The 26,458-nt window shown below is 42.0% G+C and overlaps 1 protein-coding gene across 2 annotated transcripts in view; it reads left to right on the top strand.

The window, feature by feature from the left end:
* Positions 1-26,458, top strand: part of RNGTT (RNA guanylyltransferase and 5'-phosphatase) — a 449,379-nt gene that overhangs the window by 152,495 nt on the left and 270,426 nt on the right. For both annotated transcript variants that reach the window (XM_065401183.1, XM_065401182.1), the window contains exon 9: positions 10,042-10,177. In XM_065401183.1, coding sequence (XP_065257255.1) covers positions 10,042-10,177 — 136 coding nt within the window. The remainder of the gene's footprint in view (positions 1-10,041; positions 10,178-26,458) is intronic.

Below are 26,458 nucleotides of genomic sequence, written 5' to 3'. Positions count from 1 at the left end.
CTCGTATCACATTAAGATGGATGTGTGTGTGCGTGTGTGCTCTTTTTTCCCCTTTCAATCCTAAGGGCAAGAAACTTTTTAAAAATTAGAGTTTAGATTCTGAGCAATCTGAATGCGTCCTATGGGACACTGTGACATTACCCAGGGTACAATCTGGACTGTTGAACAGCTGTGTCCCCTCAGTTCTCCATCCTGGGGTGCCATTTACGCTGCTTCGCTATGAGAGCAATCACTCCTGGTCTGCTGCATCACACACAGCATCCAGCATGTGAATTATTCCTAGCTATACTGTATGAGTGCTATAGCCAGCCACTTTTGAATTACACTGCAGAGCAACACCGCAACAAATTCCCAGTCACAGATTTTCCCCTAGAAATGTCTGTCTTGTACTACCCAGCCCTCTCTTGGACAACACAAGCTCATATAAAGTCCATAATTTTATTAACAGAAAATGATATGCACAAATCCTGTTAACTCAAATGGAGTTTCCCAAACACTTCAATACAAGCACACTGGTTTAGATAAAAGAATAAAACAAGTTTATTAACTACAAAAAGATAGATTTTTAACTGATTACAAGTAATGAGGCATAAAAGTCAGAACTGGTTCCAAAGAAATAAAAGGTAAAACGCAACAAAGACCTAATTTAACTAAATTAATTCAGATCAAAAGTCTCTCACTACTTGCTTCTTCAGCAGTCTTACTGGCTGAATTCCTTTCAGACAGGATTCTTCCCTCAGTCCAAAGCTGTTTTTGTTCCTCAGGTGTTGTGGCTGCTGTGGGTAGTGAGGAAGGGAAGAATATCTTGGTGCATCTGTTCCCCATTCTTATACCTTTTCCTCTTTGAGAATCATCTCCAGCTGGGGTTCAGGATACAGGAAGTCTGTAAGGATGAGAATTTCCAGCTGTTTCTTTGCCAAGATGTAAATTTCTCGCCCACACCCTTTTTCCTGCCAAAGAATGGCCACTTAACTAGGTGAGGATCCATTTGATTTCATTGTGTCAGTTTGCCTTTTGTCTCTGAGGAACTGGTTTGTGGCTGCTTCCCCAAATTTGGAATATGTTTTAGTAACATCACACAGTAGAATCTTATAATTTTATATACAATATTGCAGGGATCGGCAACCTTTGGCACGTGGCACGCGGGCCGGGCCGGTTTGTTTACCTGCCGTGTCCGCAGGTTCGGCCGATCGCAGCTCCCACTGTCCGCTGTTCGCCTCTCCAGGCCAATGGGGGCTGCGGGAAGCAGCGGCCAGCACATCCCTCAGCCCGCGTTGCTTCCCGCAGCTCCCATTGGCCTGGAGCAGTGAACCGTGGCCAGTGGGAGCTGAGATCGGCAGAACCTGCGGACATGGCAGGTAAACAAATGGGCTCGGCCCGCCAGGGGGCTTACCCTGGCGGGCTGCGTGCCAAAGGTTGCCGATCCCTGCAATATTGCCACACATATTTTACCAGGACAATAAAGATCATGAGTTTTCAGATGATACCTGTGATGGGTTGGATCACAAAAACCCACTTGGGACTGCCAACTGATGTGCTTAGACTACCTCTGAGCCTGTTTCCCCTGCCAGCTTGGGACTCCAGAACCTTGCCTGGTTTGGGCCAGACCCGCTAGCCAGCTACAAACACAGACCCAGGTCTGAACAACGTCCCCTAAAAGCTGCAGGCTTAACTGAAAACAGTTTAAGAAGTGTTCCTGTCTCCAACACTCAGATGCCTAGTTCCCAATGGGGTCCAAACCCCAAATAAATCAGTTTTACCCTGTATAAAACTTATACAGGATAAACTCATAAATTGTTTGCCCTCTATAACACTGATAGAGAGAGATGCACAGCTGTTTGCCCCCCCCCCCCCCCCAGGTATTAATACATACTCTGGATTAACTAATAAGTAAAAAGTGATTTTATTAAATACAAAAAGTAGGATTTAAGTGGTTCCAAGTAATAACAGACAGAACAAAATGAATTACCAAGCAAAATAAAATAAAATGCACAAGTTTAAGCCTGATACCTTAGGAAAGTGATTACAGATAAAATCTCACCCTCAGAGATGTTCCAGTGAGCTTCTTTTACAGACTAGCCGCCTCCTAGTCTGGGTCCAGCAATCACTCACACCCCTGTGGTTACTGTCCTTTGTTCCAGTTTCTTTCAGGTATCCTTTGGCGGTGGAGTGGCTATCTTTTGAGCCAGCTGACGACAAAATGGAGGGGTCTCCTAGGATTTTATATAGACTTTCTCTTGTGAGTGGAGACCCCTCCCTCCCCCTGTGTAGAATCCCAGCTACAAGATGGAGTTTTGGAGGCACATGGGGCAAGTCACATGTTCATGCATGACTCAGAACTTTTACAGGTGGCAGCCATTGCTCACATGCTACCTTGAACATTCCCAGGTAGACTCCTTATATGGATTGGAGTCTTCCAAGGTTCCATTGTCCGTTAAGTGTCTCTTGATTGGGCACTTAACTTGCAAATTCCTTTCTTAGTAAGGTGTTTGGTCAGCTTCTTAAGGCTACTTAAAATCAAACAAGTACACAGCCAATATTGATAACTTAGAATACAAAAATGATACGTGCATACAAATAGGATGAATATCTTCATCTATAAAGATCATAACCTTTGCAGATATGTTACATGGCATATGTAGCATAAAACATATTCCAGTTATGTCATCTATACATTCATATGCATATTTCCATAGAGCATTATTGGGTGCAACGTCACAATACCTTACAAGGCATAGTTTGTACAACTTTTATCATAGGCTTGAAAAAAGGGTGGACATAAGGATACAGACTGTCACAGACATAAATACATTAAGCAGGACATATGTTTGATTTCCCCCATGCTCTGTAGTCTATCATTTTATATATCAACCAATTTAATTTAACTTTTAAAAAGTGTTGCACTAATTCTCTTATGGGAAAAATGGCAACAAATATCCTTTTTCCTTTTTGATGAAAATATATTATTATTAAGGATGACCTGAGGTTTTTTGAACACACACACACACACACACACACACACACACACACACACACACACACACACTTTATTTTCATAGAGGGGAAAAATGGCAAATTATTTCTTAGTCAGCCCATTGAACTAAGATAGCCTTATCTTTCAGCTTTCACCACTTACAAAATAGTGTGGAAATGTGTTTTTTCCCCACATGAAATAGCTCATTATTTTTCAAAACATGTTCTAACAAAGGAGGGACTACAAGCTCTGGAGTGACTGGAGTTCAAATAAAAATATTCAGTTTAAAAACTTTGTTTAAAGGTTGAATATTTGTATGCACAGAAGAATCTCTAAACAGAAGCCTAATAAGTTATTACGCTGGGAGTCTTCACAGTTACATGCTACCGTCGCCACAGAGTGGTGCTTTTATGTTGTCTTTTTACTACCTCACAGTCTTTCCAGTCTAAAATAAAATGAGTTTGAATAAATCACTTGGAAAAAATGAATTTTTCCACTAGGATTTATCTCCGCTTAGATCTTTTATTACAGTTAGCATTGTAGTGGCGTTTTGTTGCAACTAACTTTTACTGGCCAAAAAATGCATCGTATAAATCTCTGTTGAATTAATTAAAATATTCAAGTAAATAAACTTGTCTATTTGAACTATATTTAACGATGTTTTCTGTCAGGTAATTGTTTACAATTGTTTTTTCAGAATGGTTAACATTTGTACTGTATTTAAAATACTTGTTTTATACCCTTGTCTGTATGACAGCTATTGCTTAGATAGCTGACAGTTTAAGGAGTTCTTGCTTTTGAAACTGGGAAAATAATGCTAATTAGAGTATCAGAACAAAGGTATTATTGCAGAACTAAAAATTAATAGCAGTTTGGATACAAATGAGTGTGACTTGATCACATTTGTTATGTGCTAGCAGAATAAAATCCAAACCAATAATACATACACTTCGTGCTTAAAAAGGCCAGCTTCAACAAAGCTGAAAACAATTGAGCCAGATCAGCTGGGTGGAAGAACAGAAAAATGTGAATGATATAGAATTGTTTTAAGAATACTTTACTAGATGCCCAAAAATACAGTCCCACAATTTAGGGGGGGAAATCTCACTGGTTAAAAAACAGTTTGCTTTGAGGAGAAGTGAAGGCAACTTTTAAAAAATAAATTAAAAAAATAGTTAACTGAAGGAAGGAGAAGTTGATAGTAATTAATAGAAGTCAGAAGCTGGGAATTATAGAAAATAAGGGAAACAAAAGGACACACAGAGAAATCTATGGCAAGCAGAGTTAAGGACATAAGAAATGTTTAAAGCATGTTTAGAACAAAAGAAATCCTAACAATGGTACTGGGCAATTACTAGTTTGAAATGGTAGATTTGTCAATAATAATGGAGAAAAAGCAGAAGGGTTCAAAAATATTTCTGTTCTGTATTTGGTGATAAATCGAAATGATATCATGTAATATGATGATGATAATGAAACACTTCTATTCCACTAGTATCTCAGGAGGATGTTAAATGGCAGTTACTAAAGTTAGATTTTTTTTAAAACCAGAAGATCCAAATAACCTGCATCCAAAATTTCTAAAAGAGCTGACATAAGAGCTTGCTGGACCATTAATGTTGATTTGCAATAACTCTTGGAAAGTTCCAGAAGACTGGAAGAAAGCTAATTTTGTGCCAGTATTAAAAAAGGATAAATAGGATGACCCAGGTAATTCTAGGCCAGTCAGCGTGACATTGATCCTGGGCGCAAAATAAATAAATAAATAAATATATATTAATATAGAACAGTTGATACAGGACTCAATTAATAAAGAATTCAAGGAGAGTAATATAATTGTCAATTAACATGGATTAATGTAAAAAAGATCCTGTCAAACTAACTTGATTTTTTTTTTTTGACGAGACTACAAGTTTGGGTGATAAACATAATAGAGTTCATGTAATATATTTAGACTTCTGTAAGGCTTTTGACTTCATACTGGTTGACATATTGATTAAAAAAAACTAGAACAATACAAAATTAACATGGCACACATTAAATGGATTAAAAACTGCTTAACTGACAGGTCTTGAAATATAACTGTAAATGGGGAATCACCGAATGGGTGGTGTATTTCAAGTGGGGTCTTTCAGGTATCAGTTCTTGGCCTTACACTAGTTAACATTTTTGTCAGTGATCTGAAACAAAACATAAAATTATCATCAATAAAGTTTGCAGATGAGACAGAAATCAGGGGAGTAGAAAATAATGGAGAGGATAGGTCACTGAAAAAGAGCAATATGGATCACTTGGTAAGAATTGTGTTAGTAAGCAATATGCATTTCAGTGTGGCCAAATGTAAAATCATACATCTAGGAAGACAGAACGTAGGCCATACTTACATGATGGGGGATCTGGTAAATAATCAGCAAAACATGAGTTCTCCCTGCGACACTGTGGCCCAAAGGGCTAATGTGATCCTTGGATGCATAAACAGGGGACTCTTGAGTAGGATTAGGGAGGTTATATTACCTCTGTATTTGACACTGATATACCCGCTATTGGAATATGGTGTCCAATTCTGGTGTCCGTAATGCAAGAAGAATGTTGATTGTAGGATTGGAAAACATGCCTTATAGGGATAGACTCAAGGAGCGGAATCTGTTTAGCTTAACAGAGAAAAGGTTAAGAGGAGAATTGATCTCACTCTATAAGTACCTACATGGGGAACAAATATTTGATAATGGGCTCTTCAATCTAGCAGACAAAAGGTATAATAAGATCCAAATGGTTGGAAGTTGTAGCTAGACAAATTCAGACTGGATATAAGGTGTAAATTTTTAACAGGGAGGGTAATTAACCATTGGAACTAGCGAGTTCTCCCTCGCTGGCAATTTTAAAATCAAGATTGGGTATTTTTCTGAAATATGTGCTCTAATTCAAGCAGAAATTATATTGGGAAAGATTGATGGCCTGTGTTATGCTGGAGGTCAGAATATAGTGGTTCCTTTTGGCTTTAGCATCTATGACAGTTATATGGGTAGTCTTGGAAGAATTAGATTTTTATCGGTAAATGACGATAAAAGTATTTCATCTTACACTCACAAACCGATGAAAATATTTCTTATGATACTCTGCCTATCTGTAAATTTTGATTAAGAAAAATGCTGCTTGAGAACTTATTAGTTTGATTTAAGGCTATCTACTTTATATATTTTAATGTGACGTTTACATGTTGTGTTTTAAATGGTTATAAAGCTTTAACTTTTTCAATAATTAAATAATTGTCTGATCACCCATAATTGTCCACAACTCTGAAAATTTAAATCCATCAATATCAGAAAAAAGTGCTTAAAAATAAACATAGATATCATCCACGGAAGTTATAAAAAAAGAAAAAGAAAATTCTGCCAAGTCTATATATGGGGAATTTCTACAGCTTATGAACTTTCTTTTAATGGACATGGTATCTCTTAAACAGTGTTCCTACATTTTTGAGTTACTTTTTTATTTTTCATTTAAATCATTTTCCTTTTAAGTACCTTTAGTTGAAGGTTTTAGTGCAAGGGTTCTCAAACTTTTTCTTAGTGTGAACTACATCTTAATAGAAATCGTAGTAGAAGTAGACCACCTCCTCTCCTATTCATGTTCGGATGAACCAACTATCCTCCCACTTGTGATCATGTAATATCCTTGTGGCAACTACAGCAATTGCTTACATGGAAAAGTAATATTAGGAAAGTACTTAATATATTTTTAGTTGTCTTATAATGCCATTTTGCAGCCAGGAACAAGGAGAGCCAGCACCACGTGACCTGTCAACTACCTGTCGACCATGAGCAGTCCATGGACAACAGTTAGGAAACCTCTGTTTGTTAGTGAGTTTAAAACAAGGCAGCCAATTTTGCATTCACAGTTTCCTTGCTGTTCATTATAAACACTTGGCTGTAGCTGTTTTCTTTAATACATCCGTCTAGAATGGCTACAATGCATAACTAAAAAGGGCCTAGAATCACTTTTATATGAATGTGATCACAATATCTTATTAAAACACTAATCTTCATATTTGTAGTTCTATATTTGCAAGAAAGTGATTTGGTGTTTGAGTCAGGCACCAAGGTTACAGTGGTAGATTGACTATTGTCTCCTTTGGTAGGTGTACCCCAACTTCAGACCTGATGGATCTATCTTGATGTTCCAATCTTGGAGCTTGAGGGAACTAGTGGTCTTCTAGACATTGTTGTGGGATAAATGGGTTCTTCTATCTGAACACTTGGTAGAATTTTATAGTAATCTTTGTCTTCCACTATGAGTATAATGGCTCCTAAATAGTCGGTCTGCTGGATTTGTCTCCACAGGTCACCACAGTGCACAAATGATCTTTAACAGATTAAATGCTGAGGGGAGTCTTATTAGGTTAAGTCTGAACAACTGTGACTTTTTTTTTTTTTTTTTTAAGATTACATGCCATATCTGATTGGGTGGCACAAAAAAACCAAAACTTCTTCACTACTACCATATTTTCTGTGCAGTCTTCCATAACCCAACTCTTTTGAGTGATTGACAACTTGGTGAATCCTTGAGTGTTTTCACTGTGAAGAAATTTCATTTTACTTTGCAGTCAAAACAGCCAAGATTCGTACTGACCTGTCTACTCTCATGGAAATACAACAGAGTCTCAGAGGCAAACATGAAGTCGTCTCTGATTAAATTTAAGCCAGTATGGCTTATTAAGTTTCTGGGGGTTCTGTTAAATTTGTGCTAAATCTGACAGTTGGACTCTGGTACTTACTGGTTGGTGAAGGCCATTGGGTAAGTCCATTGTTGGTTGAAATTTCAGTGTTTCCCTATCAAGAGTGAAGATGGGAAAGGATACCAGTGGTTCTTAAAGAGGCTAGTATTATCATCAGTCCTGCACAACATATAATGAGGCCACAAAATGGGCGGAGGAGGAGACACATGGACTGTGGTTTTGGAGTATTCGGTACTCTGATGACATCCATCTCTACACTCAGCCATGTTGGATTTGGCTTCTGTTGACTAAGTATTAGATTACTGTAATGCCCTTTACATGGGGCTACTCCTTGAAGCCATTTGGAAAGTGAAGCTAGCACAGAATGCCATTTAGTCAGTGCTCCAGGGCCTGCATTAGCTTCCAAAAAGTTTCTAGAATTCAGTAGTGGAGTTAACCAATAAACCTGTAAATTGTTTGGAATCTGATTATCTGAGATGTTACTTCTGTGTACCATACTATTGAAGCTGCAATTAGTGGAGGTGCTCAAACTGGAGCTTTCTTGCTTTGAGAAGGAGGGAGATGCTGACTGCACACACTCTGAGAGAGATTCTCTATTTTGGAACTTGCTCCTCTAAGTTGGTCTGCTGTTGTCAGAATTTGTTTTCTTGACATGCTGCAAATCCCATCTTTATCCTCCAGTAATGGTGAGTGAGTGGGCTGAGGACTGGAGGGTCTGTTTTTTAATCCTCTTATTAGCTGGTGAATATTTGTGTATGTTGAGATGGGAAGAGCAGTCCTTTGCACTGTATATTTGCATTGTGAAATTTAATTTATGAAATGAGTGCTCACAGGATGAGGTGGGCATGCGCAGCGGCTTTCATATGTAGAAAGAAATAAAAGTTTCAGTGCTCTGTATAGTTCTTGATAGCAAATTAAAGCATTTCTTCACACAGCTCTGTGCCAGTGCAACTCAGTACAGACCTGAAACAGCCCACCCAAATCGTGGTCTCTTGAGCACAGAATGCTAGTTATGCTAAACTGTAATAGTTTCTTGTATTCAAAATATTGAAAGAAAACATTTATATAAACTGCATATGAAGCTGTGCGGTTCCCCTGCAAGACTTTGGGGCAGAATCTTTGGAAGAGACTGCTTCTGTGTTTTCTTAAACTGTCTGGGAAAAGGGTTCTTTGGGGATGCTTATTATTTGCTTTGTCCTTCTGACAGCAGAGGTCCTCTGGGGGTGGCTTGCAGCTGTTTACTTGGGCCAGTGACTTTTAGGAAAGGCTACTGGTAGATGACTTGTCCCTCAAGAAACAGGAATCTTGAATTATGAAAAATATTGAGGTTTTATGAAGGAGTGTCTAAGTTCAATAGAGTTGAAAATTTTCCAAATATGAAAGCTCATTTTGAATCTCTTTAAAACTTTTATTTTAAACGTTTATTTGATGTGGATGGTTGAAATCACAAAAGGTTTTATACTGTTAAGGTTTTTCCATATGGCTTGCTGTGAAAGTAACTGGCATATAGACTGAAGGAACAGTTGCTAAAAGAAGATTTTTACATGTCCCTCTAAGTTAAGGAAAGTTAAGGAATCTGCCATTCGTGCCATAGAATACAATATTTAGTGCTCTAGGATAGTCTATCAGAACTAATACATTAACGGTAGAGGATTTAAGCACTTACAATTGAGCTGCAAGCACAAAACTAATTTCTCAAGATAATAAGCACTCCTCCCCCTCACCCTCCCCAGGTTTAAGTACTTCAGGGCGGTGCCTGCTTTTGTTACAGTGCTTGCCATAATGGGGCCCCAATACTGACTGGGACTTTGGGTGTTACTGCAATGCAAATAATAAATACTGGAACAGAACTGTAGCTGTTGTGTATATAGCATAGTTCTTTTAAAGTCAATGGAGCTATGCCAATTTACACTGGCTGGAGATCTGGTCCAGTGTTTTTACAGCCATCTGATAAGACAACCCTTTTTTTCTGGGTTTTGTTTGAGTCACAAAGTTTCATAGTTATAGGCCTCAGATCTCTGTTGTGTTTTAATATCTATTCAACAGTCAGTCATCTTTATAGATAAAAAATTATTTATGACTTTAACCTATATAAGCTAAATGTTAGGTATTGAAATATCTCTGTAGTTATTTGAGGTTAAAAAGGCACTTTTCTAAAGTAATGATCACTGTATGATTACCTATAAAACTTCCCATTTTAATGCATTTTTATAGCTTCATTCTGTTGAGTACATTTGATTAAACTAATAAGGCAGTTACAATTAAAATATTTGTTATACATTTAGAGGAGATATTAAAGATGACATTATACTTTGAACTGTTTTCGTTGCAGATATATGATGATGATTGATGGCAAGAATGAAGTTCATATGATTGACAGAGATAACTCAGTGTTTCATGTATCTAACCTGGAGTTTCCATTTCGTAAAGATCTTCGCACACATTTAACAAATACTCTGTTGGATGGGGTAAGGTGCATAATGTTTATTACAATGCTATTTTTCTGTGTTCAGCAACTAAGCCTGATTTGCAGTTCTGGGGATAGTGAATATTAGAATTACAAGAGTAAATGTGTTCAGTATCTAATAGAGAGTGATGATCACATTTTCCATTCATCATTTCTTACCAGTCCATCCATAGAGTAGCAATGCTGACTGCTCAGCAGGGGCTGAAATCAAGATGTTGATTGGCAGCCTCTGAAAAAGAGGAGGAAGAAAGCAATAAGGAATAAAACATGACATGAATCTTTACACTTGTCTCCTTTGACGTTGGAAACATTGCAAGTGAATTGAATTATCTTCTACATCTTTTTCAGGACTCATTTGCTAACCTTTAAATGAACTCGTGTTGAAAGGATCCCTTTGTTGTTTGTTCTCCCACCTTCATTTTTTCAGCTGATTTTAATTATTGTCTCGTGGTTTATGTGCTGTTTTCACCCTCTATGTTAAAGTTTATCTATTTATCTCTGACTAAAATATTGCCAAACTATCAGGCCTATTTAAGTTTATGTAAATTTTCAGCACTACTTGAAGTTTTTAAACTGGCAGATTATCTGGAAATTGAGTTTATAAAATACCTGTAATTGTTAAGTAATTCAGCCCAGCCTTTTAAACTGAATATTGCTTTCCAGAGCCGTTAAGAGGAGAGAGGCAAGGAGAGAGCAACTCTTCTTCACCTCTCTTTTTGGGGAGAAAATGGGTGCATTGGCTAGCAGGTCCTGGGAGGGTTGGAATCTGCCCAAGGGGAGGGGAATGATAGTGACACCATTGGCTGTCACCTGGATGTTGACTATGTACGGGGAGACTTTGGCAAACCAGTAAAGTGCCTGAAACCACTATGGCTTATTGTTAAAGGGAGCCTAGTCAGCAAGCTGTAAATTGGCCATTCAGCAGTCTCAGCTTGACCAAGGCAGGGGAGGGGGGAAGAGAGTTTTGGGTGCCTCAGAAAGGGCAGCTTGACCCCGCGTCCTTCCTGATAAGAATTGTGTTGAAGTTGCTGATACATGCATTTTAGAAGAGCAGGATGTGCCCCAGGAATGTCTATTGGGGCCTCAAGGCTGCAAACTCTGGAAAAACCCACACCTGGTTAATCAATAATCAGAAGGAGCCTCTTGCTTGCCCATTGGAACTGCTTGCTTAGCAAGTTTTCTTTAAGGGACATGTCATTCTATTACTAATGTATAAATAAGGGGGAAAGTTTGAGGTAGTTGGACTCTTTTTGGACTCTCCCTCTGGATACATCTTGCGGTCCCCACCGGCAGACGGAAGATTTGGCCACCAGAAGCCTGTTGCTGTGTCACTCGAAAGCCACACTCAGCTTTGGTAATTATCCAGGGTTGAGGGTGTTTTATTAACCCATTGCGGACGTGTGTAAGTGCTTCAGACTAAGTAAAGTTTAGCTTTAAGTGAAAGCACTCTTGCGTTGTCCTGTTTGTGCCAGCCATCTATCGGTCGTATGGTCGTGTCTCCCTTGATTTATTTCCTGATACCACCTCGGACAGAGTAAAAGTTACCAAGAGCTTTGGGTTGAAAGAATCCCGGGTAACAACTAGGTAAGAGAAGCCTTCCTGATGGGTCTGCTCTTACAGCTATCAGGGTGACCAAAGGCAGGGGATCCTGCCTTTTGACCCCTGGATTTTTCTTGAAAAGAAGACCCTGCTGCTGCTGCCACTGCCGTTCCCATTTCCTCTGCCTCCCTGGAGCTTGTGCTCCCTCCTGTTATGTTCTGTACTACCCTTTGGGCTTGCCACATTTAGGAATCATTCTCTTTCCTCTCCTTAATGAGCTACTACACCTAAAGAAGGTCACAAACCAAGCTGTCATCTTGAGAGGGGGCTGTTTAAAGGAGCTCTGTGCCCTTTGAGCAGCAGTGGGAGGCAGAGAAGCTGGCAACTAACTACAGAGACAAAGCTCCTGCACCCCCTTGCAGCAGCAGAAAGCAGGGAGCACCAGGAAAACAGAAGTACACAGCTGAGGAGCTCTAGGACCAGGGGCTGTTGCAGGAGGATTGTGTACCTTTGTAAAGATGGGAACTGATGTAGCCACGGAATCTATAAATCACTGGAGGTAATTGGGACCCCTGATAGGCCATACTACTGTTCTTTTTGTCCTTCCACTCCTTTCCCCGGAAGCTTAAAAGAAGTAAAGCTCTCTCAAGGCTCACAAACTGCAACCAGTCTTTGTCCACTGGCACTCATCCATAACTCACATAGTGATTATGGTTGCCATATTGTTGAAGTCTCTGCAGCTTTTCTGTAGCCACTCGGTAAGGTTGTGTATTGTCAGCATAATTCAGACAGTTTTTCTGGTGACATGCTGAGTATCTTTCTAAGGGCTAGTCTACACTGGCAACGCTAAAGCGCTGCCGCAGCAGCGCTTTAATGTGCCTTGTGTGGTCGTGGCGCAGCTCTCTCCCAGCGCTCTAAAAAAACCACCTCAACGAGGGGCGTAGCTGGGGCACTGTTTACATTGGCACTTTACAGCGCTGCAACTTGCTGCACTCAGGGGGGTGTTTTTTCACACCCCTTAGCGAGAAAGTTGCAGCACTGTTAATTGCCAGTGTAGACAAGCCCTAAGACAAATGGCTGAGTAGGGAACCAGAAGTGGTTATATTACTCTGCATTCCTTACTTTCTCCCATTTAATGGGCTAGCCCTCCTCCTTTCTGTCCTTATCCACAGAGGTAGCAACCCTAAACTCAGAATTCCACAGTTACCTCATGCTCTCTTCAGGGATCAGGGTTTGCAGCAATGGTGGGTCTCCTGTCACTTACCCAAGTGTCAGATTTTGCCTGAGTAAGTGGCTCCAGTGCAGCTGCAGAGACTCCAGCAAAATGGTGATCACAATGACTATGTGGGCAGTGGGTGAATGGCAGTGGACAAAGATTGGCTGCAGCTTATGGGCCCTGAAAGAGCTTAATGGTACAGTGACTTTCCCAGCCAGCAGGCATGTTTTCACACAGCTATGGCAATGAGAATGCTACCAAAATGAAGATGTAGAGGGGTGAATTTGTGGATGGCTTCACTCTCCTATATATAGAACTGTTGTTATTATTACCCATGGCTGTTGTGCAGCATGAAACCCTGACACCTCAATAAATACTGGAGTGACCAGAGCTACAGACAATTGGTTATCTGCTTTCAGGACCTATGAATACCTTGTATGTGAAAGGTAGACTAAACAATGTCTAGTCTTATTAAAATATAAGTGTCTCATACAATTTAATGTGTAGTTATGGGGATGCATAGACTCTCTGAGGTTATTTGTATTACTGTATAGCCTCCTAGGTGCTAGTCATGAGCCAGGAACTCCACTGTGGTAGGCATTGTACGGACACAGAACAAAAAGCCTATACCTGCCCCAAAGAGTATAAGTATAAAACAAGAGTTGACAAATGGATAAGGGCAGATGAGCAAGTACAAGGAGACAATGAGACAGTATTGATCAGCATGTTAGGCAGTGGTCTCAGCACACCAGCAGCATAACTGTTGTCAAGTTTTTTGTAGGTATTGTAGAAAAGGAGAACTTTAAGGAGAGTTTGAAGGTGGAATATGATTAGTTTTGTGAATGTTTACAGAGAGCGCCTCCCAAGTGTGAGAGGTAGCATGGCACACTGCTTGCCAGGGCAAGAAGCCTACACGGCTTCAGCCTTTCTGGGTCTGACCTCAGAGCATTCAGCACCCCCATTCACTGTGCGCTTCCTGCAGCAAGTCCACCTGAGTGGGGCTCCTGGGGAAGCCAAAGGGCCCTACACCCCAACTCTGCAGTCAGCTGTGACTCCGCCTGTCATAACTATAAAGGGAAGGGTAACAGCTCTCCTGTGTACAGTACTATAAAATCCCTCCTGGCCAGAGACTCCAAAATCCTTTTACCTGTAAAGGGTTAAGAAGCTCAGGTAACCTGGCTGACACCTGACCCAAAGGACCAATAAGGGGACAAGATACTTTCAAATCTTGGTGGGGGGAAGGCTTTTGTTTGTGCTCTTTGTTTTGGGGGTTCGCTCTTGGGACTGAGAGGGACCAGACATCAATCCAGGTTCTCCACATCTTTCTAAACAAGTCTCTCCTATTTCAAACTTGTAAGTAAACAGCCAGGCAAGGCGTGTTAGTTTTACTTTGTTTTCTCAACTTGTAAATGTACCTTTTACTAGAGTGTTTATCTCTGTTTGCTGTACTTTGAACCTAAGGCTAGAGGGGGTCCTCTGAGCAGTTTAAGTTTGATTACCCTGTAAAGTTATTTTCCATCCTGATTTTACAGAGATGATTTTTACCTTTTTCTTTAATTAAAAGCCTTCTCTTTAAGAACCTGATTGATTTTTCCTTGTTTTAAGATCCAAGGGGGTTGGATCTGTATTCACCAGGAGTTGGTGGAAGGAAGGAGGGGGGATGGTTCATTTCTCCTTGTTTTAAGATCCAAGGGATTTGGCTCTGTATTCACCAGGGAATTGGTGAAGGTCTCTCAAGGCTACCCAGGGAAGGGAATCAGCTTTGGGATGGTGGCAGCGGACCAGATCTAAGCTGGTAGTTAAGCTTAGAAGTTTTCATGCAGGCCCCCACATTTGTACCCTAAAGTTCAGAGTGGGGAAGCAGCCTTGACACCGCCAGAGTATAAAATGGAAGGTTTATTAGTTGACAGGTACACAGAACATAACTTGTTAGCACAGAAATTAGTGACTTTCAGCCATGTTCATCTTGGGGGAACCCTGGGCCAGACGCCGTAGACTCGCTCTTCTTCAAGTCCCCCACAGCAGATTGAGCTGGAACCCATTGCCTGGCCTCCAACATGTCCATTGCTACTCCCCTGGGCTTTGTCCTGCTTCCCAGGCAAAATGTCACCTGATCACATTCCCCCTCCTGCTTCTCAGGTTATGAAGGGCATCGGCCATAGCTTACGTGCAGGCAGCTGGGCAGCCTCATCTGCCCCCAAGGGTCTCAGCAAAAGTCACACACCCTTATTCCCACCACCGAGGCATTGATACAGTAAACAGGGAAACTGAGGCACACAGTATTAACACAGGACAGTAAGACTCGCATGCAACATAACAAGGGGGAAAACCCCACTTCGTCACAAAGATGATGCCTAGTTTACAGGTCTGAGTGATAAGCAGGAGGGTGGTGATGTTCAGTGATAGAAAAAAGAGGTAGCAGAGAAGACTTGGAGGGGAAGATTAAGAGCTCTGTTTTAGCCATGCTGAGCTTGAGCTGACCGCTAGACATCCATGAGGAGATATTGGAGAGGCAGTTGCAGATTTTTGTTTGGACAGGAGGAGACAGGTTAAAGTAGAGGTAGATCTGTAAGTTATCAGCATAGAAATGGCAGTTGCATTTGTGTTTCCAGATGAGAGTAGCCAGACATAAGTTATAAAGGGAGAAGAGAAGGGGGACAAGGACACAGTCCTGTGGTGCCCCTATAAAAAGTTGGATGGGGGATGAGACATGCCAAAGGACACCCTAAAGGAGGAAGAGAATTAGTAGGAGGGAAGAGTCACAGAGGGCATGGGTAGATAAGATTTCAACAAGAAGAGCATGGTTGACAGTGTTGAAGGAAGCTGAGGATGAAGTACTGGTTCTGAACTTTGCCTGAAATGAGGTTGCTAGAGACTTTGGCGAGAGCTATTTCAGTTGAGTGTAAGGCATGGAAGCCTGATTGGAGAGGTCTAGGATGGAACTGGAGGAGAGGAACTCTACAGTGATTGTAGATAGTGCATTCAGTGAGCTTGGAGATAAAAGGGAGAATGGAGATGGGGTGGTGGTTGGAGTGGAAAGTGGGGTCCAGGGTGTTGGTTTTTTGTTTTTTAACCTGGGCAAATCTAAAGCATGCTTTTATTGTCTAGCCCCAGGGAGCTCAGGAGATCGGATGGGGTCACTGGGACAGGCAGAGGGATTTGAGGAGGGAAGGGCAAATGATAAATATCTGGATCTGTGACAGGGAGAAAGAGAGTTGAGGGAGGGGAAGGGGTCATGTTATATTCTGTCAATTTTGTTCTGGAAAAATCCACAAGGTCCTGTGCAGAGTGTGAATTGTGGACAGAAGGAAAAGGTTTTGAGGAGTGAGTCTAAGGTGGTGAAAAGGTGGCTGAAATTGTGGTCTTAAGATTCAGTTAAGTTGGAGTAGACTTGTTCAGCTAGAGAGACAGCAGAACTGAAGGAGGACAGGAGAAAAAATACGTAATGGAGGAAGTCAGCTTGACCACAAGATATCTGCCAGACACACTGCAGCGTAAGAACAGGAATAGGGGAAGCGGATGTTGAAGATGAGCCAGGACTGGCATTGGAAGGGTGGACCTTGCAATGGTATTTAGGGGTACAAAACAGTTGAATGTAGGATATGAAACATGGAGAGAGTAAAAAACCATATCAATGGAAGGGCGGCCAGGGAGGACAAGAAGTTGTCCATGCTGATGAACTGCAAGTCAGAGATGCTGAATGATAGCATGTGGGAGGGTGTTGATGGGCAATGCTGAAAGAAATCAGGTGGTGGTTGGAGAGGGGAACTTCAGTTATTGAGAGAGATGTTCTTGTTGAAAACCAAGTCCAGGGAATTTTTGGTGAATGGAAGAATTGAACCAGGTCTAATGATGAGGGTGAGGAAATTCTTAAATATATCAGATGCTGGAAGTCTGTCTGTGAATCTTCATGTGCTCATCAGGGACTAAAATGAAGGATGATCAGAACACTGCAGAGAAGCCAAGTGATTTCTTTGCATCAAGTCTAATTCAGAGGATTTTGGAGAAATACATACTTTTTTCAGTGAATAAAAGAGGAAGCATTGGAAAAAATTCATAAATTCAATGGCAATAAGACTGGATGGCATACATCCAAGAGTTCTTGAAGTAGTTTCAGAATGAGGATCCTGAGCTGCAAACATATATTTATAATCCTCATTAAAATCACATAGGCTATGTCTACACTACAGTTTGTTGGCATAACTTATGTTGCTCAGGAGAGTGAATAAATCATCCCGACTGACATAAGTTACACCAACATAAGGGCTGGTGTGGACAGCGCTAGGTCGGCAGAAGAGCTTCTCCCGTCAACATAGATCATCGGGCTCAACGGGTAGTGATCAATGGCTCCATGTCTAGTTGGCAGCCGGTTTCGAGTGGAGTGCCCCAGGGGTCGGTCCTGGGGCCGGTTTTGTTTAATGTCTTTATTAATGATCTGGAGGATGGTGTGGACTGCACTCTCAGCAAGTTTGCAGATGACACTAAACTGGGAGGCGTGGTAGATACACTAGAGGGTAGGGATCGGATACAGAGGGACCTAGACAAATTAGAGGATTGGGCCAAAAAAAACCTGATGAGGTTCAACAAGGACAAGTGCAGAGTCCTGCCCTTAGGACAGAAGAATCCCATGCACAGCTACAGACTAGGGACCGAATGGCTAGGTAGCAGTTCTGCAGAAAAGGACCTAGGGGTCACAGTGAATGAGAAGCTGGATATGAGTCAACAGTGTGCTCTTGTTGCCAAGAAGGCTAACGGCATTTTGGGCTGTATAAGTAGGGGCATTGCCAGCAGATCGAGGAACGTGATCGTTCCCCTTTATTCGACATTGGTGAGGCCTCATCTGGAGTACTGTGTCCAGTTTTGGGCCCCCCACTACAAGAAGGATGTGGAAAAATTGGAAAGAGTCCAGCGGAGGGCAACAAAAATGATTAGGGGTCTGGAGCACATGACTTATGAGGAGAGGCTGAGGGAACTGGGATTGTTTAGTCTCCAGAAGAGAAGAATGAGGGGGGATTTGATAGCTGCTTTCAACTACCTGAGGGGGGGTTCCAAAGAGGATGGAGCTCGGCTGTTCTCAGTGGTGGCAGATGACAGAACAAGGAGCAATGGTCTCAAGTTGCAGTGGGGGAGGTCTAGGTTGGATATTAGGAAACACTATTTCACTAGGAGGTGGTGAAGCACTGGAATGCGTTACCTAGGGAGGTGGTGGAATCTCCTTCCTTAGAGGTTTTTAAGGCCCTGGCTTGACAAAGCCCTGGCTGGGATGATTTAGTTGGGAATTGGTCCTGCTTTGAGCAGGGGATTGGACTAGATGACCTGCTGAGGTCCCTTCCAACCCTGATATTCTATGATTCTATGATTCTGCCGCTCATGGGGACTGGAGTAGTTAAGCCATTGGGACAGCTCTCTCCTGTCTGCTTAGAGTGGCTACAGTAGAGAGCTTACAGCAGGGCAACTGCATTGGTGCAGCTGCGCCGCTGTAAACTCTGTAGTGTAGCTGTGACCGTACTATACTAACCAGGGGACTGGAGGGTAATGTTTTAGAGACAGTAGAACCTCAGAGTTATGGACACCGTGGGAATGTAGGTTGTCCGTAACTCTGAACAAAGTGCAGTTTGGGATCCAGACCCAGCAGTTGATACTCCAGGCCAGGATTTAGCAGCAGGGGAGCAACTGAGTTTGAAAGCTTGTCCCCCTCTTTGCAGAGGGGTGTGTGTGTGTGTGTGTGTATGTCATGTCCCCCTCCTGGGAGGAGAGGGGGTTAAAAACAGCGTGGCCCCCTCCCGCCCGGGTGAGTGGGGGTAAAAACAGCACTCCTCCCCCCCCCCCCCCAGCAGTGGGTGGGGTGAAAGCTGTCCAGACCCCAGCGTTGCTCCTGCTCTGCTGTCTCTGACTGCCTTTGCCTGGCAGCTCCAATGTCTTGCTATAAGTGGCTGACCCGCGAGTGGGGGTGAAGGTAGGGGTGGGGTGAGGTGGGGGGAGGCAGCCCAGATGTGCCTACCTTTAAGATGCAATACAGGCACAGTACAGTACTTGCTTTATTTATTTTTTTTAATCTCTTCTGCTGCCTGATTGGTTACTTACAGTTTCAGATGGTGTCCGGTTGACCGGTCTGTAACTCTGGTCCTCATATCTTTGAGGTTCTACTGTATCTTTGTTAAAAGTGCCTGGGTGTAATCTGTGAATTTCTGAAGTAAGCCTTATTTCCGTATCAGATAAACTTATTGAAATGACAGTTTCAAAAAATATAAAACAATAAGATAAACATGATATGATAAAGTAAAACCAGCACGGCTTCTTTTAAAGGAAAATTGGGTCTCTCCAAATTTCTAGAATTCTTTGTGTTGAAAATTTGATGATGAACTGGTGCAAAAATATATTTGGACTTTCAAAAAGCTTTTGACAAACCCCATAATAAGTCTAAATAGTATGTTTTCAACATTAGAAAAGATCGATGGTGGTGTGCCCTTATTCTATACTAGGATAGTTTTTTTATGTATTAATATCTTGGAAAGGGGGTAAATAGTGAGCAAAATTTGTAGAGAACAAAATAACTGGAAGTTTTTTTTAGAACTCCGTATTAGAAGCAGGATTCTGTGCTAGATGGATCATTGGACTGGCCTGGTATGGCAATTCCTTCTGTGTTCCTATAATCTTATTTTCTTCAAGGACTGTTATATCAGTAACTACACCTCTACCCCGATATAATGCTGTCCTCGGGAGCCAAAAAACCTTACCGCGTTATATGTGAAACTGCGTTATATCGAACTTGCTTTGATCCGCCGGAGCGTGCAGCCCCGCCCCCCGGAGCGCTGCTTTACCGCGTTATATCTGAATTCGTGTTATATTAGATCGCGTTATATTGAGGTAGAGGTGTAATCCTTTGAACATGCAATAGAATTGGTGTTCTCTCCTGACTCAGGGCTCTCCTGACAAAATGTAAGATCAAATTGGCATGTAAGCTGCTGCTTGTACACCTGGATGATTTTGTCCAGTTGGTCCTCACATTTTGTGGGTGGTTTTACTATTATGAGGTGATGCCACTGGGTCTTCTTGCAGCCTTTGATGTGTTGAGTGGTTTCCGGGTGGAAACCTCCTCCTTTGCTACCTAAACAAATACTTGTTTATCAGCCCTTGGAGTTCTGAGCATTGACAGATTTTACTTGCCACATTCCAGATCATTATGGGGGACCCATTAATAGCAAAACTGAGAGGGACCTTATACCGTACAATTTTTTCCTTGCTGTTGAGATTGACACACGTGTCTGGGAAGCCCGGCTTCTTCAGGACAAGTGGGATGTGCTCTCAGATTGCCCAGAATCATAAACCACTGTGCTACCCCATTGCCTCAGCAAGAGGTAGCTTTGCTGGAGTGTAATCTGTGAGAGTCAGCTCCTTACCCTACCTACCTGTCTGCTTCACCAGCAAACTCAAGATCTTGCCAGTCTTAACCTTGCTTTGCAGATAACATTCAGTGTACCAGAGTTCCCCGGAGGCATATCTCTGAAGTGTCCAGGGCCTCTTACTGGACACGCACAGAAATTCCCAGGTTTTGCTGTCTCCAAAGAGACCGAATATATACCAGCCAATTGGCTCAACTGAGATGCACACCTTATTTTAATATAACATTACTGAGATGAATTTATAATAAAACAAGAATAAGTTTATGAATCAAGAACAGAGATTTAAATATTAAACACAGATAATAGAAACAGAAGATGGTTACAAATAAAACTGAATAAAACATGCTTGCTAATGTCTTAAAATTTAACGGATTATAATCCTGGTCTCAGACAATTTCTTATATACAGTCATTTTTCAGCTTCCTCAATCCACATAGTTGAGAGATCCACCTTTCATAAATTCCAAGAGCACTGGCTTCCTTTTGTTCCTTAAATGATGGTTAACAAAGGAGTCCCCTTTCTTTCCTTTTATAGCCCAGGAAACCTTTGAAAAGTATTATTTGAAAAGTAAGCCCAAAGAAAGTTCGTCTCCCCTGCTGCTTGTTTTTTGGGGTGCAGATGCCAAGTCCCTTCTTCATCCCTTAGTCAGTTTGCTCTTTCGATTAGCTTGATCACTTTATTTACCATAGATGCAAATATACCTTTATTGTCCTTTTCCTGTAATCAACCCATGTTGTTTTCTCATCCCTCTGTTAGCTTGGTTCACAGAGACAGGTAAATCCACATTCTTTTGTCTTAGGACAAGTTTGTTTGTCCTGGAGTGAAACTGATGATTATGGTAATATAGTGGTCCCTTGCTCTCTGGCTCAGAGGGAGGCCACTCTATCTCGCTGGGTCAAGCAACAAAGGACAGTTAATTAGCAGTCTATAGCTCTGAGCAGGGCAGAACAGTCAGTGGTCTCGAGCCCAAGCTCCCAGGCTAGGGCAGACGGCACTCACAGTCTGGAGTTCCGGCCCTCTGGGCGGGGAAGAGCAAGGAGCAGGCTTTCACCAAGGCCTCATGGGTAAGGCACTGAGCAAACACAGTCTGGGGCTCCATAGCCTTCTGGCTGGGGCAAACCAAAAACACAGCACAGGCCTTCTGGCCAAGGGGAAGTTGGCCACCAAGTGGGGTTGGAAACAGGGGGTAGAAGGACCCGGGCCCACCCTACTCCACTGGGTCCCAGTCCAGGGCCCTAACGGTGGCAGATGGCTCCACCACGGGGTCAGCGGGGATCCCACCGAAACAAGCTGACTGGCAGCAAAACCGGTTGAACGTCTGGTTTCCCTGGACTACTTCCTACTAGAGTCTGGGGATAGGGCTCTGTAGTCCAAAGATCTTCCGTTTCCTCAGGGTACATGGTTGGTGGCAGTCCTGGCAGCTATTTCTCCAGGGTCGGTATCCTGGGGGCGGGGCACGGCACAGTGCAGGTTCAGCTCCAGAGTTTTGCAGTGGGCTGGAGATATCTGCCTCCTTCCCTGGCTCCGGCCCAGCTGAGCTGCAGGGCCCGCCTTTTATACTTTCTGCCACACCCCTCTGCTTCTGCCACAGGGGGTGGGGCTGGTTTGACTCCGCCTACCAGGGGGATTGTAGTGGTCTCTTGCTCTCTGGCTTGGAGGGAGGCACTCTGCCTCACTACAGGCAGAATATTGTTGGACAGAATTTCAAATGATAACTCTGTGGGACTGGCTGGTATTGTCCAAGCTCATCCCTTAAGTGTGATGTGGCCCATGCATTCCTTCTGCCATTGAATTAGCAAGGACACATCTGTAGAAATTGCAGAGTTTTCCTAGGAACTTTGACAGGAAACCATTAGAAACACAGACTTTCATCATGACTAGCTAGGAGTATTTTGTCACAGGCTGTTCAGTCTTGGGTATATAAGCATACTCTGAACATTCTGGGGTAGGGGATGCCATCTAAGCTGTTTGCTGTTAGTATGTTGTGGTAATAATCTTTTCAAGGAAGTAATTTGAAAGTGCCAGTTAGAATTGGTGTATTTGGGAGGATGTGGGGAATCTCTCCTCTTTGTGCATTTCACAAGAGCTGACAGGGGCTGCAGGACGTGGGGGGAGCTGGGCTTTCAGTACAAATGTGTGGACTGGTGGGGCAAGGACTTCTATGCGTTGATATTCATTTGTGTTTGGGCTGGTGTGTTTATGGTGCCCTGTCTGGTGCTTCAGAATGAGACTAATAGTTCCCAAGTTTCTGGTAAATAGGAAAAAGGATTAAGGGAAGTCCTTTCCCAACAATAAACTAAGTTGGAAGGAACTCCCAAACAATCACTGTTTATTTCAGGTTCTGCATGTTATTTTATGACATCCTGGATTATGACTTTACATGTTTTGTAGTTTTGCAAAACTTTTTGTATTGTAATACATTTTAATAGCTCAGTTTATTGGTATAAAATTATTCATAAGACAGGATCCTTTTTCAGTTTTTTTTCATAAAGTCAAAAGCAAAATGGAATGAAATTAAAAAGGCTTGGTTGGCTGAAGTACCGTGAGATAGAATTAAAACTTTCCATATCATAAATCCTTTTTCATAATTCAAATTTCTAAATGAGTATGATCAATGAAGGGTAATGAAAGCTGCTTATGGAATTTATTGCACATTCAGATAAATTATTTTGTGTGTGTTTGAAAATGGAATTTCTATTTCATATTTAAGCATCACAATAGTTCAGTCTAGTAGGTGGTTTGTTATTTAATGCTGGTATTAGATGGATTTTTTCCCACTACTGTTCTTAACACTGGAAATATATTCAGTTGTTTTTTTAACCCTGAGATGAAAGTCTTGATTTAACAGATTGTTGCTAATTAGTGCTGAAGAGCTGTTGAAGTTAACTCTGTAATTGCAAAATTAAGTAATTCTTACTTATTGGTCTTGATGTAGACATTCCACTCAGGACAGTGGAGATGTATCATAGAATCATAGAATATCAGGGTTGGAAGGGACCTCAGAAGGTCATCTAGTCCAACCCCCTGCTCAAAGCAGGACTAATCCCCAGACAGATTTTTGCCCCAGATCCCTAAACGGCCCCCTCAAGGATTGAACTCACGATCTTGGGTTTAGCAGGACAATGCTCAAACCACTGAGCTATCCCGCCCCCTAAGAGGTGGTCCAAATGGTACTGATTTTTTAATACATGAATTTAACAACAGAGTTTGAAAGAAGAGGAGGTTCTTTGACATTCTGCTGACATAGTTGTGAACAGATATAACATGCCAGGAGGAAAGAAAAGAGAAAGGGTAGATTGACAAAATAGGGAGAGAAAGAGACATGGACTAGGAAGAACATATAAAAAATTAGTTACTAATCAAATTTTCATTCTGAATTTAAAAGAAAATGCATCCTGCTAATATAGGAGGTGGAAAGCAAACTGGAATAGTGAGTTTAGTAACTTTGTGATTAGAGAGCAATCTTAAATATGCTATTAACATTTCTAGCATTCTACTTCAATTAATGTTTGACCCTCTTTGTGTTATGTCTTGCAATACTAGATATTATTTTAAAAGTGGGTAAAAAAGAATAGAAAATTTAAAAATAAGTGCCCTTCATTTCTACCTTGCAGAAATTCTGCCAGATTTTGGAGACTATCCTAGTAGATTAGTTATCTGGTTCTTCATCAATAGTATTCTAGGCTTCAAAGAGCTGTGAGTAGTTTCGTACATTAGATCTCCAATATGAGAGAGTGCTTGTGGTTTTATTTTTTCCAAATACAGCTTATAGAGGCAGTACAGTAATTCAGTAAATCATCTTGGCCGAGAGTTTAATCATTAGTATTTGATGTGAGGTATAACACAGTTTGCCCTGGTCTGTATTGACCAGTCATTTGTGTTCAGCTTCATGCTAGCTAACGTGACGCTTCAGTCATATTCCATCATGATAACATTTTGTAATGAATGTAAGTAATTTCTTAGAATTCTTTTGCCGGGGACAGTTGCTCAAATCAACTGGGATTCTCTGTGCATTTTGATGAGTGTAAGAACACCTATAGAGCTTCACAAATATTAAACACCTACCACAATTACCCTATGAGGGAAGTATTGTCCTCATTTTAAAGATGTGGAAACTGAGGCACAGAAAGGTTAAAGTCAGTATTTTCAAATATGGGTATATGAAGTTAGGCATCTAAATAAGAGTGGCCTGATTTTCAGAGATACTAAGCATTTCTGTATTTAGATGCTAACTTTAGGAGCTCAAGTTTGAAAATTTTGAATGATGTATTTAAGGCCATGCAGAGTGTCAGTGTCAGAGCTGTGGGATTATTCCTTTAGTTCTGGCCATTGTTTGGTGCACTAGAGAAAACTGTGTCTCATGCTGCTGACCCAGCCGGGTTAGCTGCATGCATCTAACTGGTAATGAACTTATAGCAGGCCTTGAGCCATCAGCTGTAGCCTGGCTGGCACTACTCCTGGCAGCTAGAATCTTATTTGCCGTTGGGCATAACTGATGTCTGTTTTTCTTTCAGGGACAGTTGCATCCCCGATAAGTATTTGGTGCATAAATCTTCCTCATCTGAGGCTTATAAGTTGAGGGACATGTGGCTAATACTCCCGCTCAAGCAATCTGTGCATGTTATCTCAGACCTAGAAGGAGACATTCACCGCTAAGGGAACCCTGCGGTGTTAGCAAGTGCCCCGCTGAGTAGATACGTACTCTGAGGGTCCACTGAGAGGAAGGCAGGGAAAGAAAACTTGTTGCAATTGGCACCAGTCACATAGGTACTGAATACTCTGGTACTGGGGCTATTGACACAGCTTACTCTGACCAGCTTGGCACCAGCACCAACCTTGCTCCCTCAGCATAGGCAAAGTCATCAGAGCTGGTGCCCCAACACATGGCCAAAGCCAAGTGGAGACCAGACTTGACTCCAAACAGAGGCACCACCCAATAGAGGAGGGGAAGAGGCATCCAAGTCCCTTGCCAAAGGAGCGAGATTAAGTGAGCTGATACTACTGGTGACAGTACTGGCACAGACACCAATTAGAGGCCCAAGGTATACCCACAAAGAACCATCGGGATTCCTTCTGGGAACATTGATACTTGTATAATGCTGAGACTGGAGCCAAGACATCGCTCCTTGGCACCACCATTCAAGGAATATATAACTCCATATCATTGTGGCCAGACTATGTATTCTCTTCCATGTCCAGCAGGGATACCTCTCTGCTACCTTTGGAAGTGACCTCAGAGCTGATAGAAGAGGCCTTCCTCACAGGGCACCAATCCTGCGCAGGTATGAGTGACAATGGGCTGATCAGCTGCAACCTGGCCAGTACCCATACCACCCTGGCCATACTGGCACTAGTGGGGACCATTGGTCCCTCTGTACTGTAGCAGGTCTCCTCCTTGCACATTCAGAAAGAGGAGATCAGGTTCCCTTGTGGCATCACTACTTAGTACACTAACACTGGAGTCAGAGGCCAGAACAGCAGCAACTCCAATCTCCACCAAAAGAATTATTTTCACTCGATGAGGCATTTGAACCAGGTCCTGCCCTGGCAGTTGACAGTTTTAAGGCCTTCCAAGATCTGCTCAGGCACACTGTGGAAGCCCTTGGTATAGAAATTATGGTTATATAGGAGAGAGCTCATAAACTCCTTGACATCCGGACTATATCAGCTACTGCCAAGATTGCTCCCCATCAATGAGGTCATTCTTGAGCCAGCCAAATGTCTCTGGCAAACTCCAGCCATTATTCAGCCTACATCCAAACAGGTGGAGAAGCATTACCAGATGTCCCTGAAAAATTTTGAGCACTGTTACTCTGATTGAAACCTGGGATCGTTAGTAGTCAGTGTTACGGAAAAATCTAAGTCATTGAAAGGTAGAGAAAGAGAAGAACCCCATACTTGGTACTGGGAGAAAAGAAATTACATGCATTGGATGCATCTAGAACTCTGCATTATTATATTGACAGGATTAAACCATTCAGACTGTGAACACATCTATTTCTGGCTATAGCTGGATGTTCAAAATGTGAATCTATCTAATCTCAAAGTATATAAAAATGGATACCACTATGCAACTCTTCGTGTTACCAAATGGCTGATGTACCTCTCCCACCAAACATCAACT

This window comes from Emys orbicularis, chromosome 3 (assembly GCF_028017835.1).
Source record: "Emys orbicularis isolate rEmyOrb1 chromosome 3, rEmyOrb1.hap1, whole genome shotgun sequence".
NCBI classification, from domain to species: domain Eukaryota; kingdom Metazoa; phylum Chordata; order Testudines; family Emydidae; genus Emys; species Emys orbicularis.
This window is presented reverse-complemented; position numbering and strand designations above follow the sequence as displayed.